Raw genomic sequence first — 17,109 nt, 5'->3', positions numbered from 1 at the left:
ACTTATCCTTATGCTACTCGTCAAGTTAGCACTGCCGTGGATTATTGCTTACAAACAGTACAACAGCGTGTACGCCTTCCAACAGAGCGGTACTGCCATCAGTCCGGATCTATTTACAGCATTTGTTGTTTCTTCTTCAAAACAGGCTATAAAAACATGACATACTTTACAGACAATACAAATTTCCACGTCGGTACTCGATTCAAACAAATGGAATGCATAACAATAATAAACATCATAAAGGAAGACTGACATAAGTCCTTGATTGTCAAGACACATTTATATTTATATATAAACTCTAACTGTGCAGAATCAAAGATTCAATCATAGGTACATCCTCGTTTGATAAATCATATTTACAGCACGATATTGCATAAAAAAATAAAATAATGTTGTTTACACAATATTACCTTTCCATCCATTGGATTAAGGAGAGCAAGAAACAACTCTTAGAAACGTTTGCTTGCCTCGGTTTGTGTTTCCTACCAAAAGTTACTATTTTAAAAAGGAAACGTAAGGTTCTTTACGCAGAGTAGAGCAAAAGCGACTATAAATGTATTTCCCTGACACAAAGCAATTTCAACTTGAACAAGGGTTGAAGTTTTAACTCAGAGACGACTCTTTCCATTAGCAGTAATACTTTCCTAGTACTCGCCCCTTGCAAAGCGAGCATCAGCTAAATGCATTACATGCCTAACACAAACATGCATCACCGTAAGTCGAAGGGACTTTCAAAGTTACAAGGCTTCAATCTCCATAAGACAATTAAAACTAGCAGAGAGTAACACAATGAGCTTGCTTCAGTACCAACCACGTAATCTGAAAGTTCACATGCCTGCTGGTACCGACTGCAGAAGCAGATTTCTGCCTATTGGATTTGTTAAACGTTATTCCTCGGAGCATTTGGGTTTTCCCTGCGATTTGTAATGGTATTAAAACAAGCCAACCGAAAAGAATAATTAAAAAAGAAAAACAAAACCCCAAGCTCCCAAAACCGAGAATATTTAGTTAGCAAATATACATACACAAAGAAATCCAATGCTGCAAAGTTCAGAGTGAATTCAAGCCAAATACTCTGGTTCGTTTCAAACAGTCACTACGTGCGATACAAACACCATAAAAACATTCTGAACAAGCATGGAATATCATGTATACGTCCAGGTGGAAAGTTTTCAGAGCAGAACATGAATGCTTCCAAAAGTTACAGTAGAACCCCAATAATTCGCAGCAATGACTCGGAAACCCTTTAGAAATCACAATTTCGCAAGCAGTGAAGAAGCAGGCAACGAAAGCAAGGATGTCACATCACAAAGGGTACTTTGTTCGTTTATTTTGACAACTGTGATTGAGTTGGCAATGCTTCTTGTACCTCCCAGTATACTGACATAGATTCTGCAGCATACTGGGGTGAAGCAGTACAGTATTACTCGTACGAGACTTCGCTACTGTACTTTTTAGAACATCACAGGGAGGTGGGAAGAGAGAGACCATAGGGGACATATAAACCTATGGGATGCTCTGGTTAGCTGTCAGCGAATTAGCAAGATTTTACTGTACTTCTCAATTAACAATGAAAAGTTCCCTTCGTCCAAAAAACAAGCAAGTACAAGAGAAAAATAATGCAAGTGTCAATTCATGCGGATACTTTCTTGTCCTATTTTCTTCCTGAAACACAATTTTCCTTGAGACAATACTAGGAGACACGAGATCGTTAACAGAATTCCTTTATCTTCCAATTTGTTTATGTATTTTGTAAACCAGTGTACAGCAACGCACATCATTAATCCTTCTCTCTAAACCTCGCCACTGGTGATTAATTCGTTCTCAAATCAAAAGAAAACGTAAATGCTTATTAGTATACCATTACAAGCTGATTCCTTCATCGTCTGTTACGTGAATGGTAAGATATACCAAAGGACTCATGCTAAAAGGGACACTGTCAAGTAATTTAGGTCCAAAATATGGCCTATGAGTATGTGTCTATATATACAGACATATATGTATATATATAGTTTGGTAGTAAACATTATCCATTTCCTCTTTTGTAAAAAAAATTCCTTGTTGCTCTACGGCGAGGAGAGCAGCAAAAGGTTTCCCCTTACACACACACACCTGCAGCCTGCATGACCCTTCAGAAAGAACCTGTGTTGCTCGCTCTGTGCAACACAAATGTTAACCTCGACTTCCGCTGAGCGACCAAAACACGGCAGTACGGGAACAGAAACAACTGCAAAGTCGCTGCTTTTACAGCCCTTTTGGACATCCATGGGAAACTAACAGAAACCAACACCGACCTGTTGGAAACGAAGGACATGCATCTGTAGCAGATTTAGAAGCAGCAGAATTTTCGCAGTAGAAAATCTTATTAAATAACGTAATTATTGACAAAGCGCGAGCTTTTACACAGAGCAGTCTCCCAGAGCTTCATACAGACTTTTTCCAGAATGAAAGGGCATGCACTCAGGAAATGATAGCAGTATATTTGGTTAACTCCTCCGTCACAGAAAGCTTCAAGCATCGGCAGATCAAGTACTCGAGAATCCTATAGATATTCCCCACAGGCTACACTGGGACTTCACAGCCTGTCCTAAGGCACTGAGGATAGCTGTAATGGCTCATCAGCAGACTGGAGAAGGAACTACAACAGAAGGGATAACATTTTCTCAGATGACTCCCACCTTGCCCTGGGGAAGAGTGAATCCCTTCCCTCTGTACAACAGCCTGCTCACTCATGTACCCAAGCAGAGATTTGTTAAGAGCAAAAATGGCACAGAGCAACAGTGCTCCCTCCTACTCCTCCATCACTTTCTAACAGCAGAGAATCAATGCAGTGACTTCTGTTAAATAAAAGTGAGTCAATCTGCTTTGGGACATTCAGGCTTTTTATTCCTTTTACTTTCCTACCAGACCAGACTAGTGCAGTAATAATCTAGCTGCCCTCCCCCAGCCACCCCCCCCTCCCCGCCCCAACACATACTTGGTTTTTCTTTGTTTTTCCTTTTTCTTTTGGCATTTGCTACTTGTCATATTTATAACAAATAGTGCTAGTAATGGTCACCTACTTGCAACCACGGGACATTAGAACAAAGATGTCAACAACATATTAAGCAGGCAGCATAAGCGAGGATGTCATGGAAATAGAACGATGAGAACAAAACAGGTGTAATAGGAGGTGGCTTCGAGGCTATGGGGGCCATATTTATTACATCTGTGCAAAGCAGAATGGAAAGCCAAACAAACAAACAAAAAGAACCAAAAACCAACCAACTGACCACAAAGGAAGAAAAACAGAGACATGAATCGGGTTGAAAATATTATTTCCAATAATTCTTGTTTTACATGTATCATTAATAGTCCACAAGGAAATTACTCTTCTCCCCTGATGCACATTGGTTTTTGTTTTTTAAACTCAGGGCCAAATATTCAGACCAAATTACTGGTGATAACATGCAGAAACACCTTCCTTATATTAAACACACAAGTCAAAACATGATCTGTTTTCCTATACAAAAATATTTAGTGAGGATTTTATGCGATCTGTATTTCCTGGCAATGCAGGAAGCAAGCCATGGATTACAAACATGCCTTCTCCTTGAATTGTATCAAGTGATGTTAGTGCTTTACTAGTGATACCATGAGGGGAAGGGGAAAAAAAAAAAAGACTGTGTAAAATCAGCTTCCTATCAAAAAGGAAAAGAAAAATATTGCTACTGTTTTCAGAAGAGGTGGGGACTATTTTGTGCCCTGCTTGAGTCCCTTCAAAAGACAAGATATATTTTATAGCTCCTTGAGATGCAGTATTTTCTCCTACCTGATGGCTTCATCTGAGAAATACCAGCTAGCAATAGTGCTGTAAAAGAATGTTTGCAATCCTATAAAAAAAAAAAACATACATATATATATACATACATATATATATATATATATATTCACACACACACGTGTCTGCGTGTGCATGTTTTTTCCCTGGTTAATCAGCCTACATTAGGCTTAAACTGCCTTAAACTACCAGACAGTGTCCCTTTAGGGAAGGTGCAATATTATGAACATACAGTTCAAAAATCTGTAAATTGTTAACTTAAAACTACACAATAGTTATGCTACTCAAATCTTACCACCTTAAAAATGCACACAGAACTACTTATCGTACCATACCGTATACTTCAAGACAAAGTACTATTCAAAAAAACCATATTCGTGGTACAGGGATAAACTTTGTAGTTTATTTATAGGGTGAAATGCAATGAAAACTGATCGCTCATCTATGCTGAGAGAGAAATCCCATTTGCTAGCATTACTCAGCGGTTTTGGTTGGTGAAATTGTAATGATTTTCTCTAATCAAACTTTAAGGCGTTGCATGGAATCTGAATGCCCGCTTCTTCAGCTTGTGGGGATATTCTGATTAATTTAGCGAGCCCAACTGTCATAATTCTAGACAGAGAATTAAGACAGAAGCTCAGGATACCCAATCTCACCGTATAGTGGAAGCAGTAATTGGAGCTGGATGAGATGAAAAGGATGCAACCACATCAAACCCCAAAATCTAGATTTTTTTTTCCTTTTTTTTTTTTTTTTTTTTTTGAGGAATCGAATCTATCAAATAGACTAAGTGCTCTATGTTAATCATGAGTACGTAGGGTAAGGTACAGTTAAGCTTTTAAATCTTGGAATACACAGTTTGTGTAAGCATTATGTAATTGGGAATGTTATCTACAGAATATTGTAACTAAAACTTCAAAACCTTGATACCTGCGTATGAAAAGTCATTAAAAAGTTACATCTAGATTCAGCTGTACAAAGAAACACACATTACTTCAGGAACGAAGTAAATGCATTAGCAGTTACCTATTTGCTTAAAAAACTGGTTAAAGAATTTTAAATCAATTCGACTTTTAAACAGTAGAGTTAGTCTACCAGAATTCATTCTGTCCGCCAAACACAACTCAAGGTAATGGAAAGCAGAACCAAAGGGCATATGATCTAAGATCACTTCTTGAGAGAGGTTGTTTTGCTAGAAAATGCCATCTTTTAAAGCCACATCTGCTTGACTTCGAAACTCGTAGTTTATTCTGTGTGTTTAGTACATGTTGATTCCCTGATGAAGAAAAATGACTACGCTGACAAGCTTGAAAATGACAGTGTGAATAGTAGCAGACAATAAGCTGTCTTCCCAAAGCACACGAGGAAACCAGTAAGGAAGCAATCATGGGGGGAAAGTCTTACCTGGGGATTCTGTTTATTTTAAATTTTATAGAAGTTAAAATAATTACTGGATTCAAACAAGTGACTAATAGTCTGCCTTTGATAGGGGCAACGGCGTGAGGCAGATCAATTACTGGTTACTAACCAGGAAAAAGAAAATAAAAAATAAAAAGCAGTTATTGGTCTTGCTAATATCAGCTTACTTTTGTTTTAACATAGCGCTCTTAAAAGCTGTACAGAACTCCATCTTACACAGAGCAACCCCCTTTTGACAAATGTGTTCTAAAGTGCCAGAATTATTTACAAAGATTTCTTAGCCAAAAGTCTGGCCTGTTGTGGCATCGGGTGAAGAAGTCATCCCAGCTCTGCTATCATTTACATTCACCAAGGGAAATTCTGGGAAGTCAGCACTTGTCCCTGGTCCCCGAAGGTTCACCTGTCCATTGGCAGTGCTAAATTGAGATGATATTCCAGCTCTCGCCCCATGGTACTGAGCTCTGAAGGGCTGCTCAAAGGAGCTAATTTGATATGCTTGATGAACAGGCTGTGCCTCTGCTTTCTTCTGAGAAGTTACTTGTTCCAAGAAGTCCTGTGTAGAGGAGGAGGAAGAATGATTTGCCTCGTCACCTGAAAATGGAAAAGGGTGCTGCGAATCACCAACCATTAGTCCAAAATGAGACTTGTCTGGAGTTGTTCTTAATGGAGAGTTCATTCCCGAGCGAAAGCTGTTGACGGGTATAGATGTGTAGACCTGCTTCTCTATGGAAGGAAATGCTGGCTGGGTTGAAAGAGTCTGGTTATCAGTCACAAAATTAAGGCTTGGGTTGTTCAAATAGGCATCATTTTGGCTAGTTCTGTCCAAAGCTTGTTGTAAAAACTTTGAGTATTCCTGTAACATACTAGCTTTATCCGATGAGGAAGCTTGAGAGCTGGTTCCAACTGTCTCGGATTGGGTGACCTCAGATACTTCAGAAGAATTGATTGATATACTGGAGGTCACCTCAGTGTCAGCCACACTGAAGGAGATCTCATGTTGTCCGTTAGCCTTGTGTGAATAATGATCTAACAGAGTTTGCAGTACCTCATCCGGAATGACATTTTTGTCATGGCTGCCTTTAATTTCAACATTCAGTGCCTGTGTGTCTAATATTGAAGCTGTAGCAGTTTCATCAATGACGCTTGCCACAGCTGCCTGTGTTACAGAAGGCTGAGATGCTATGGTACTTACATTCAAGGCATATTCTCTACTGTTGTTACTAGCTGCTTGTAGATACCTCTTTTTCTTTAAAAACTGCATTGCATCATCATAGTTAGTGCTGCTGTGTACAGGTTTACTGGGCCCTTCTTGTAACGTGTCAACTTGATCAATGTCAGCATTACCTTCAGAGTCCAGTAAACTTTGTTTATCCACAAGATCAAAGGTATACTTGGAAACCTTGCTGTCTTCATACGTAGATAAAGGTGAAATGCTTTGATTTTGCTCGAGTGGCTGTTTAAGACTCCTCTTGCTGTTAACTTTCTTGAGAACGAGCTTGGGTGGGTGTATTTCTCCAGAATTTGCTTCTTCTAAGTGCGACCCGCCGACAGAAGAATGTGGCATCTCAACAGCATATTCTGCTACCATATATTCGTCTTTTACTTTCGTACTAGCAGAATACAAAGGCAAATAGTCATTTTTGTCCTTCTTCTGTTCTGATTTATCCGTACTGTCCTTATCTCCAGATTTTGTTTTCTCTGTTTTCTGCCTTTTCTTCTTTGGCAAGGAGCTGTCTTTCATAGGCGTAGAGAAACCAGAATCATCCTCCGATGGCAAAAAGCCAACTTTGGTGGCACTTCTGTTGGGTTTCTTGTCACGGTTCTCATGGCACATACGTTTATGTTTCAGCACACGATCAGTCCTGGAGAAATACTGCAGAATATATATTTTTGTAATTAGACAAAAATAGATACATTATCGCAAAGAAACTAATTCTAACAACTTTACTCGTAGGCTACCCCGTTTCATTAACTTCAAAGAAAGTGTCAAACAACTTTGTATACGTCAATAGTCAACCTTGGACAGTTGCAACTGCTTCACCTAGGCACCAAGACAGCTCACTGTAACTCAAAAATAGCATTGTTTTATGTATGTACAGGACTACAGCAGCTGGAGAGATTCCCACGTGTACTGCCTGGGAGCTGGCAAGTATTTTATCTTTGAACTGTGAAACATTTGACTACACCATCTTACCTGCAAACAATACTCGCACTGGTAAGGCTTCTCTCCACTGTGAGTTCTTTTGTGCCTTTCCATGTGATACTTCTGAATAAACCTCATACCACATTCATCACAACGAAATGGCTTCTCACCTGATAAAAAACATGTAGCAACATTAATCTAAAAAAAAAAACACACCATCAATGTTCTTCCACACAATTACCAGGACAAATATTACATTCTCCATTAGTAATAATAAAGAAGAGGACTTAGTCTGTTGCTACTGTAAAACATTATGGGGCTTGCTCACATTTCTCTCAGCACTGAAGCTGAGTCTTCAAATTTCATATAAATCTTTACAGAAAAAAAAAACTACAACACCTTTAAAATTCTCTTCTCCCTCTTTCTAATGCAGATGCACATCTGTCTTAAACCTAACAAATGAAGAACATCATAGATAACCCTCCTAAATGTCGCCACATAGACTCAAGGCAGAGGGTTATACAAAAACACCTTAACTCTCTTACCAACTCATTTAACTCAATCCCATCCTTCCTAGACCACTTACGTATTTTCAAGCTTTCAATTTAGAAGTTTTGAAGGATACTTGCTATTTTCTCTTTTTTTCTTTCCCCTTATCTGTACGTGAAATAGAAATAACTATCTTGATTCCAGCAATATGCAGATTATTTCTATTTTTCTGAGGTAATTTTACTCTTAAAAATTGTTACATTTATTTGTGTATAACGATTCATAGTATGCTGCATATAGCATGAGAACTCCTAATTAGTAACATTATATTAATTCTGATAAATTTTACTTTGTTACTGTCTATTTTCTATTTAGAACAGAGAAATTTAGCCACATCCTTCTATAAATGGAAATACGGTAGATATGACTGTACTTAAAATAAGGTGCCAGTATTTATAGAAAGCAGAATGGAAAATAGCTGCATCACCCACACATTTGCTCCGTGTCAGATCATTAATGTCCCCAGTTTCAACCTTCTTAATTCTAAGTAACTGCAATCTCTCTCTCTCTGTAAGCCTATCTCCAATTCCTACCTCACAATGTGATTTTTCAGCCTTTTCTAGATAAAATAATTCCTATTTATTCTTCCTTAAACCAAATTATCTCCCCACCTAATATCTCTCAGTAACCACTCATTCTTCTTCTACTGGCTCACAACCTCAGCATCTTCACTCTACTTTCACATTCAACAGGAGAGCAGCTTTTTCCATTCCTTGCTTATTAATAACCACCATAAAATTTTGTTTTCCTCAGCACCTATCATGTATCCCTCACTGAACTGTCCATAAGCAAATCCTCCTCTCTGGTCTTCTCTTTCATTTTCAAACTCCATCTTCACTTTTCCTGTCCTGTTCTCTTCATCTAATAGGTGTACCTACTGCTATGGTGTTTTTACGTGCTTTTTGCTCTACTATTTCACCCTGTGTTCCTTTTAAATCAGCCCTTTGAACAACTCTCATTACGCTGAGTTACCTTTTGGCCTCTTAAAGCTTCAGTGGCACACTTACCTTCAGCCTCACACCCACCTCAGGAAGGGAGTGGTCCCAGAATCCCTAACATTTACCTACTCAATCTGGCTATTCACTGGCAAAAGACTAACTGCTCTGTCTCCCATCCAAGGTTTAAATTGGGTTAAAAAGGGATTTCAGTTGTTTCCTTGCAGAGTACTCCCACACCAATGGCAAGGTGGCAGAAGCAAACCTCTGCCAGACCTTGTACCACTGCAACATGGCTTCCAAATTTGTGGTGTGGAAAAGGAGCAGATTGTGAGAGTTATTTTGGAGACTTGGAAGGTATATGAAAAAGGCACTGCTGGCCACACCTCCATAAGAGCAAAAATCTGGGGACGCTGCACAGAAAATAATACTTTCCAGTTGAATTCCAGAACAGCCTGGAAAGTAAAATCAAGAAATGCTTTGTGGAAGTGATACCATACTCAATTCTTGCTTTAATCTTCACGAGGAAGATAAAATATTAGAAAAAGATTTAAAATGAATATAAAGATACACTTTCCGTACTACTCTTTTCTTAGCAGAAGCCTGAAACTTCAGACGCCCTCTGAAATGTGGTTTTACTTTTAAAACAAGATAAATTGGAAATGGAGATCATTAATAATAAACTTTTGGTAGCATAGGGAGAACCCAAAACTTGTATTTCTGAAACAAGTGAGAGGGAAAGATTCAGGTATAGGAAAAATGTTAATAAAAAAAATCAAACTATGTGCATTATTTACAAAAGCGGCCTATATTTTGTGTCTACATTGGAAATGTGTTAAAACTGAATCTTAGAGCTTTCGGTAAAGCGTGGCTCTGAATACTGTATAAAGTCTCTAACAATTAGAGCAGCAAATCTCTGGGGCAGTTTAAAGTCTAAACAGGCTAAATACAAATGATAAAAGATGAAAGAAGGCAATAAAAAGCATCACGATGGAATAAGAAGGCATTTGGATGATTAACCCCAGTGTTGCCTTTCTTTTTTTTAATGCCAACTCATCTGTGTTGAAAATGGAGAGTAGGGTGGGTTACAGAATTATGACACATGAATGCACGAGTAGAGAAGGTTTACAGAAATATTTCTCAGCAAAAATAAAGCAGACATTTGGGAAAAAAAGAAAACAACATAACAAAACAAACATTTGATATCTTCATGAGCCCAATAAGCTCAAAAGATGAACGAATCTGTGTACCAAGGACTGTTCCTTTTCTTCTAACTGAGACAGCAATTTGCTGCATCACTAGCAGCAAGGTTAGCAGCAAAGCTCTAGCACTGCAGCCCTCCTCTTCATCCAATTGTTTCTAGGAAGTGCATTTTGTATTAATGTAATGTCTGCTTTTAGATGCAACTACTTAATTATTTACACAGAATAAGGCTGTTCATTGATTGCTTCCTACCTCCATCATAACGTTTCATTTGACTGAATTCAAATTACCCTGGAACTAGCAGGAGCACCTGTAAACTCAGGCCTTGTAAGAGACATCAAATGGGGCTTCTAAGTGTAACCCCTGATCCCTGATTATCTTGAAATAATAAACGTGAAAATTTGATAAACACCTTTTGAAAAGAAAAACAAATCTGTTCCTCATCAACGTTTTGAGCACAGCACAAGAATGGTGCTGAAAAACAACCACTTATGGGAATAAAAATGCAAAATAAGTATATATACAAAAGAATATTTAAGGCATATTTCTTAAGGAAATTACTTACGAGTAATACAAAGAGAGCTTTCCTTTACCTCCACCAAAGCAAAAACACAGGCCCACCACTCGCCTTACTGTCGCATCAACTAACTGAAAATGCCCCTTTGTTGCTTTCCTGGATGGGTTCAGTTATGCAGCTCTGCACAACACAGTAACACCACACAAACAGCTATGGCCCCACTGTGAATATTGTGGTACAGGAGTGAAAACACAGATGGGTATGCAGAATGACAATTAGCCATGCTACGACTGGGCCAAGCCCTCAAACACAGCACTGGGCAAATATTTACTAACTAAATGAAACTGAAAAAGAACCCTCCTTTTTTTCCCCCCTTTCTTTTAATGGGGAGGAAGGGGGTGATGAGAAAGAGGGGGAGTTACTAAAAAGAAAAAAAATAACAAATCGGTGTTGTTGGTTATTTTTATTTCTACAAGTCCTGTAACATCCAGTAACTAACACTAACCATGTGAGATGATTGCCTACTGGAAACTAGCTCAATAAAATGAAAATGACACTCCTGGAAACTGGGTCTTTAGTGATTTCTCCTAAGCATTTACTACTTGTCATCTAGGAAAACACCCACAATTCAGCCATTCAAACACAACCATCATCTTTAATTTTCCCGAACTATACCTCAAGATGCTGAGGAAAAGAGAAAAACAGTTACCTAATGATTAAGATAACAATATAGTTAATTTGTTAAATGGCTGCTTTCTCTCTGCTAAGCAAAAAATGGTGTATGCGAGAGCTAGAAAAAAAACCAGCAGCCCCACCACCATGCCCAACCCTCCCTCCAAAGCTTACAGTCAAGGCAGCACAACTGACATTAGAGCTAGAAACTGAATTTCAAACGATAATCAAATTCAGTTACAAAAGATCTGCAGTCAAGCGTTAATTAACTACATTGCCCAGACTTGCATTTTCAAAGCCACGTACAGGGAATAATCATCATGAAAAAAAACAAACAAACAATCTTCTGAAAAATGTGGGGGGAAAAAAAAAGACCCTACACTTAAAAGTTCTGTCTTTTCTTTTGGGATGGGAGGCAAATAGACAGACAAATGAGAATGAATGAGCACTCTTTTTCAAGAATAATATCTACACAAAGTGAAGGCAGCATGGTTCACCAATTCAGAGCCAGAGGAAAGACTATGAACAGAACAAAGACACCGGACAGAAGAATGGAGGACTCTTCTGTGGCTGACTGGCTGAAGGAAACCTACTTGGTCTGGACTCGTGGCAACTCAGGATACAAAAATCCCATAAACAACAGGGCATTTGTGCATGTAACTCCCTGTACACTGCTCTGAAAATTCATTTTGCAGAGACTTTTCTCCCTCTCAACTCACACACATGCACACACTGCACTGCGTGTTAGTAGCTTTCATATCCACTTAAATGCTACAGCCAAGAAACACTGTGCGCATTCACCAGCTCTGCTTTTCTGTAAAAGAGGCTGAGAAGTTGGCATCTAGTCCAAAGGGACCATATTACAAAATATTTAAAGAGGGATTTGAAAGGCCATGCACCAAAATGCCAAAAACCCAACGAAGCCAAACCTGTTAAAGAATGTGGTTTTGTGCAGTGCAACAAAATAATAATAGTTTAAAAAAATAAGTGTATAAACTTTAACTCTCTTTGGCTTAAAACTCTGGGCCTCGTTTGACCTACATTGCATATTTTTAAACTAAGGCTCTTATTTTTAGAACAGTTCTGAATTAAACCTTTCAAAAAAGAATTACAACAAAAAAAAAAAGCTAAAAGCAAAGCTGACTCTAATACCTTTGGGGTTAGGCATTTTGGCCATTTTAGTCCTGGCATTTATCCACTGAGTTCCAAAAGAAAATTTAAAGGAAAATAAATTATCTACCAAAACGTGATTTGGAAATCAGCACCATCCGAATTAACTTGATACAACAAAAGAAACAACTTCTTACCAAACCTTGACTTTTATGAACGCACAGATTCCAAGATTTATCACTCTGGGATTATTTATATACTTTCAGAATTGCCTATCAGAGTTTATACTCACTTTACAGCCAAAGAAAAGTGGAGCAAGTCAAAAGCACAAAGCTAATTTATTTTCTAACGTTTTATAACATTCGTTAAGTCAAACCAAACTATAACAAGGGTTTTAGGCTGCATACTTCTTAGGAGAAACCTTGCCTGAGTGGGGAAACAGTTTTTAAGCACGCCAGTAAAGATACTCAAGGCACTATACTCACCAGTATGAATCTTCTCATGCCTCTGTAGCAGGTACTTCTGTATGAAACGCATGTCGCACTGACTGCACTGAAATGGTTTTTCACCTTGAACAATATAATTCCACATCCATAAGTTAATAACTACACACTGTTGTTTCTGATAACTATTTTTGAGGAATATTAAAATCTCTATTAAAAAAAAAACCAGCATCTGAGCGAATTCCAAAAATACTCTAGTACCAAAAAACATTAGCCTTACTACGTATGTGAACTCCAGAATGCTTTCCATGATCCTAAGATTCACATTAAGTCTAGCATGGAAGAGTGATCTGAAATGGCTTTAATTTCCTCATGAACAATATCAATCGTGATGCTGGCATAAGACTGCATTCAGGGTACTGGCAAGCTATTATAATGGTAAGTACCTTTTTCACTTCTCCGAACCAGAGAGATACCTCATCAGGCAAATAAGCAGCCGGAACACATTTTACAAAGGGGTCAATTTTGGCACTTAGGCTACAAGTCAACCCATTACTTTCTGATAAAGAAAGAAAAGAAACCTTGTAAACAGTTAGGTCTTCAGTTTATTAAACATTTGCTGTTTTTTCTTTCCCCCTGGTATTCTTTTGACACTTTGGTGCATGGAATCTCTAAGCTTAGATGCCAAGTTAGCTACAGTCTTAAATGTGAAATTCGCATAGAGCTGAAAACATTTTTAACATAAGTAAACAACTCTTTATATAGTAGAAAAAACAAATTTGAAGTCAAGCAGTACCTGTATGAATGAAGACATGTCTCTGTAAATGGTAGTTGGTTCTAAAGGCAGCATTGCAATGCTCACAAACATGAGATTTGTGGGTTTTCAGACCAAGTGATCCATCCTCATTTATTGTAAGGATCTATTTTAAAAAGAGTAAAATTTGTTCTCACACTACCCTCTAAAGTTGTCTTATTAACTACAAAAAAAATAAAATAAAAAACATTTTTTTTTGATGCAGAAAATGCTGATTTTTTTCAGGTAAAACAATACTAATTGCTATAAAGCTACGTGACAGGCTTTCAGCTTACATTCCCAATTGCAGTCCAATCCAACTGGTGTCTCATTGTACATTAAGACAGGACGGAGGCAAAAGCAGCTCATGGAAAATCAGCTTAGAGTTTCCCTACTCACAGTTGAGTCATTTTAGATGCTACTGTTTACTTTGCCCGTCTGTTGGAAAGGATGCAAAGTAACCAAACCACCTCTGGGCACTGAACCATGGATCGTCATGTTTTAAAGCAAAAAATTTTATATATATATATTTAATAACGATTGCAATTTGCTAGGAGACATATAAATTACGTAGGATAGACATACAAATTGCCTACATCTGCATAACAACAGCGATCTCGGAGACAACATTGTATTTTAAACACCAAAACCCCAAAGCCAAACAACCAAGACAATAGTATTATCCTTCAGCCAAGTTTTTCACTCAGTAAAATATGGCTCACTCGATATACACGTTAGAACATCTTTGACAAATTCAGTTTTCCACACTCGATTGCTTTGGAGTCAAAGCAGCTATTTTCATTTAAGGTTGGAAAAATGAACTGGAAAAAATTCCCACCATATCTATCTCATTCAATAAAGCTCATTATAGGTTTTTCTCTTAATTTGTCAAAAAGAATAGGGAAAAAAAAAAACCCACACCCAAACCCTCTACTATCTCTGGCAAGAGCGGGAGAAAACCAGTAGATACATTACGTTTCCAAAAGGCTTTCTTAACTGGAAATAGAACTATAAAGAAGCACTTAAGAAACCTTCAGTAAAAGAGTTTAGTCCCTTGTTATTAAAAAATAAAATAAAAGTCTGCTGGGGAAAGACATCTACATTTTGATTAGTTATGACGTTTAAGGTTTTATGATAATGATAATGATGAACAAGGGAGTCAGAACAAGTGAAATAATCTCTCTGCAACAGTAGCAAATGCTGTAGGTTCTACTTAAAGCGATTTTTAGTTTTGCTGCGTCCGAATTCAGCAAAAGGCAAAGTCTCAGCCAACAAATTCTTGTGCATTCACTCTGAAGGACAAGCACATTCATATGTGTGGAGGAGTGGCATGTTACGGCTCCAGCAAGCCTCTGATACAGACAGATAGAAAAACTCTGCTCTGCAACAGCGCTCAACTAATGAAAGGCTGACTGATTAAATCAGAGTCAATTTAAATACCTCTTAGGATTTCTTTTTGCATATTGAAAGATTTTAAATAATCATGCAGATAATACACTTAATTTCACAATTACGCTGACCTTGGGCTTTTCTACTGCATTCATTCATTAAATCAAGAACGTTATCTTTGCCAGTGCTGTTTTCATAATAAAAGTAACGAAAATGTGTAAATGTCCATGTGGGTGTGTATGTGTATATGTGTGCATGCGTGTGTGTGCATGGAAGGGGGACAAGAAGACAGGATTCATAAAGCAACTGACTTTTTATGCATATGATGACTACATTGATATACAGTGTAAACTGTTTCCACGTATTAATTGACTTCCATTTGTAAAAGTCCCAGCTGCTGTTTGGATAGAAAAAAATCAACCCATTACTCTGGGAATGCTAACTTAAGCTGGAGTAGATTCTCACCTACATCAGTCCTTTAGCTTCTTTCTGCCATTCTACTTTGACAAGCTTAAATAAATAAATAAATAAATAAATAAAATAGGGAAGAGAGATTGAAAAAAAACAACAACAACAAAAAAAAACCAACAAAAAAAAGCTGTTTAGCAATTCTTCTGATCATTTTTCAATCTTTTGTTATCCCAAAAGAATGACATTGACAGATTGGAAGATAAAAAGGAAGCATGCAAGTACGTGCTTGTAGAAAGAGGGACACATGCCTCTTCTACCTTGCAGTGTTTCCATGGAAGTGATCTTTGGAGGGCATACAACCTAGAGCTCCTTTTTCTACCAAAGGGACAAACATCCTGATGTAAAGGATTTGGAACTCGCTTCCACACCCAATCTGAAACAATCTGTCAACTTTACAAGTATACTACGAACGCCACCACATTTGGTGGTGCTTTGAAGAGGACTTGAGAGTCCCCAGCAGGAATTGTTCTTGGTGCTAGGTTGAGTTTCCTTTCTATGGGTACACAGCCTAGGTTGATTTCAGAGTAGGCTTATTTAATGCTTCTGTGTGACCTCATTTTTGCCTTTCAGAGCATCTAGCATAGATTCTACTTTAAATACAAAGACTGATTTGGAGAGTTACTAGAAGGTCTAACGCTGCTACCTCATGAGGTGAAATGACTGTTTTTATCTGAAGTGGCTCTCAGAAGAAAACCTGTATTTTCAGACATACGGGGACACATACTCTTCATGAATGGATCTACAAAACAATTTTTGAAGTAACAAACCAGCAGCTCTCATAAGAATCTTTTCGATATAAATAAATACATATATGAAGATGATTATGACCACAGAAATATTGCCTACTGGTAGCTTATTTTTTGTAGATTAGTCAACTTTTTAGAGCTTTCCAAACTACCATTTTAGATTTCTTTTTAAGAACTTTTCACTATGCGTAAAGCATATGAAATTATCAGGCTCAAAGAAAAGCACAACTATTGTTAGACTGACACAGAGTAACGATTTATAGGTTGTCTACAAAGCTACTGACTCGTAATTTAAAAAAAATATATTTGGAGAGAACTCCCTGGAGAGAGAGATGTTAAAATACGTCAAGGGTTCACGTGGCTAAAAAAGAATTCAAAGAAAAACACTGTTATATCAGGTTTTGTTTGGGGTCTCTAGTAGACTTCAGACCTGCATCTTTACTGAGCAAACAAACAATTTCCAGCCTAACTACTTCAAATGCTAATGAAATTAGTCATAGTAAACCAAATCTTCAGGTTCTTTTAATCTTGGTTTCGCCAAATCAATGTCTTACTTTTGCTGGTGAACGCTGTTTTCTTTTCTTCTTTTTCTGCAAATCTACTGGCTCTCGTATTTGTTTTTTGTCTCGTTTCTGTTGTTCAGATGCATCAGTAAAGGTAATTTCTTGCTTTACACTGATCTGTTAAGATACCAAGTGCCAGTTTCAGGTAAGGTTCTCACTACAGAAAAGCAATTTTTCAATTTTAGAAGATGACAAACTGCTGAAACAGAAAACCTTTTTCTAAAGGGAATTATCTTGTGGCTTCATTCTTTCAGAAATTTAAGTGAAAGGAATAATAAATATCTAAGTAAAAAGGGCATAGTTAATTTTTACAGTGACATTTTGATGTATCCTTTC

At 37.6% G+C, this 17,109-nt stretch overlaps 1 protein-coding gene across 3 annotated transcripts in view; it reads right to left on the bottom strand.

The window, feature by feature from the left end:
- Positions 1-2,982: 2,982 nt before the first annotated feature.
- Positions 2,983-17,109, bottom strand: part of ZNF148 (zinc finger protein 148) — a 32,325-nt gene continuing 18,198 nt past the window's right edge. For 2 of the 3 annotated variants that reach the window (XM_072341946.1, XM_072341945.1), the window contains 5 exons: positions 16,765-16,890; positions 13,608-13,731; positions 12,854-12,937; positions 7,434-7,552; positions 2,983-7,112 (listed from right to left, as the gene is read on the bottom strand). In XM_072341946.1, coding sequence (XP_072198047.1) covers positions 5,517-7,112; positions 7,434-7,552; positions 12,854-12,937; positions 13,608-13,731; positions 16,765-16,890 — 2,049 coding nt within the window. In that variant the 3' untranslated portion in view covers positions 2,983-5,516. The remainder of the gene's footprint in view (positions 7,113-7,433; positions 7,553-12,853; positions 12,938-13,607; positions 13,732-16,764; positions 16,891-17,109) is intronic. The other variant, XM_072341947.1, reaches the window with a different exon arrangement.

Source organism: Excalfactoria chinensis, chromosome 7 (assembly GCF_039878825.1).
Source record: "Excalfactoria chinensis isolate bCotChi1 chromosome 7, bCotChi1.hap2, whole genome shotgun sequence".
In the NCBI taxonomy this organism is placed as follows: Eukaryota; Metazoa; Chordata; class Aves; order Galliformes; family Phasianidae; genus Excalfactoria; species Excalfactoria chinensis.
The sequence above is the reverse complement of the archived record's forward strand: the minus strand, read 5'-3'. Positions and strand labels throughout refer to the sequence as shown.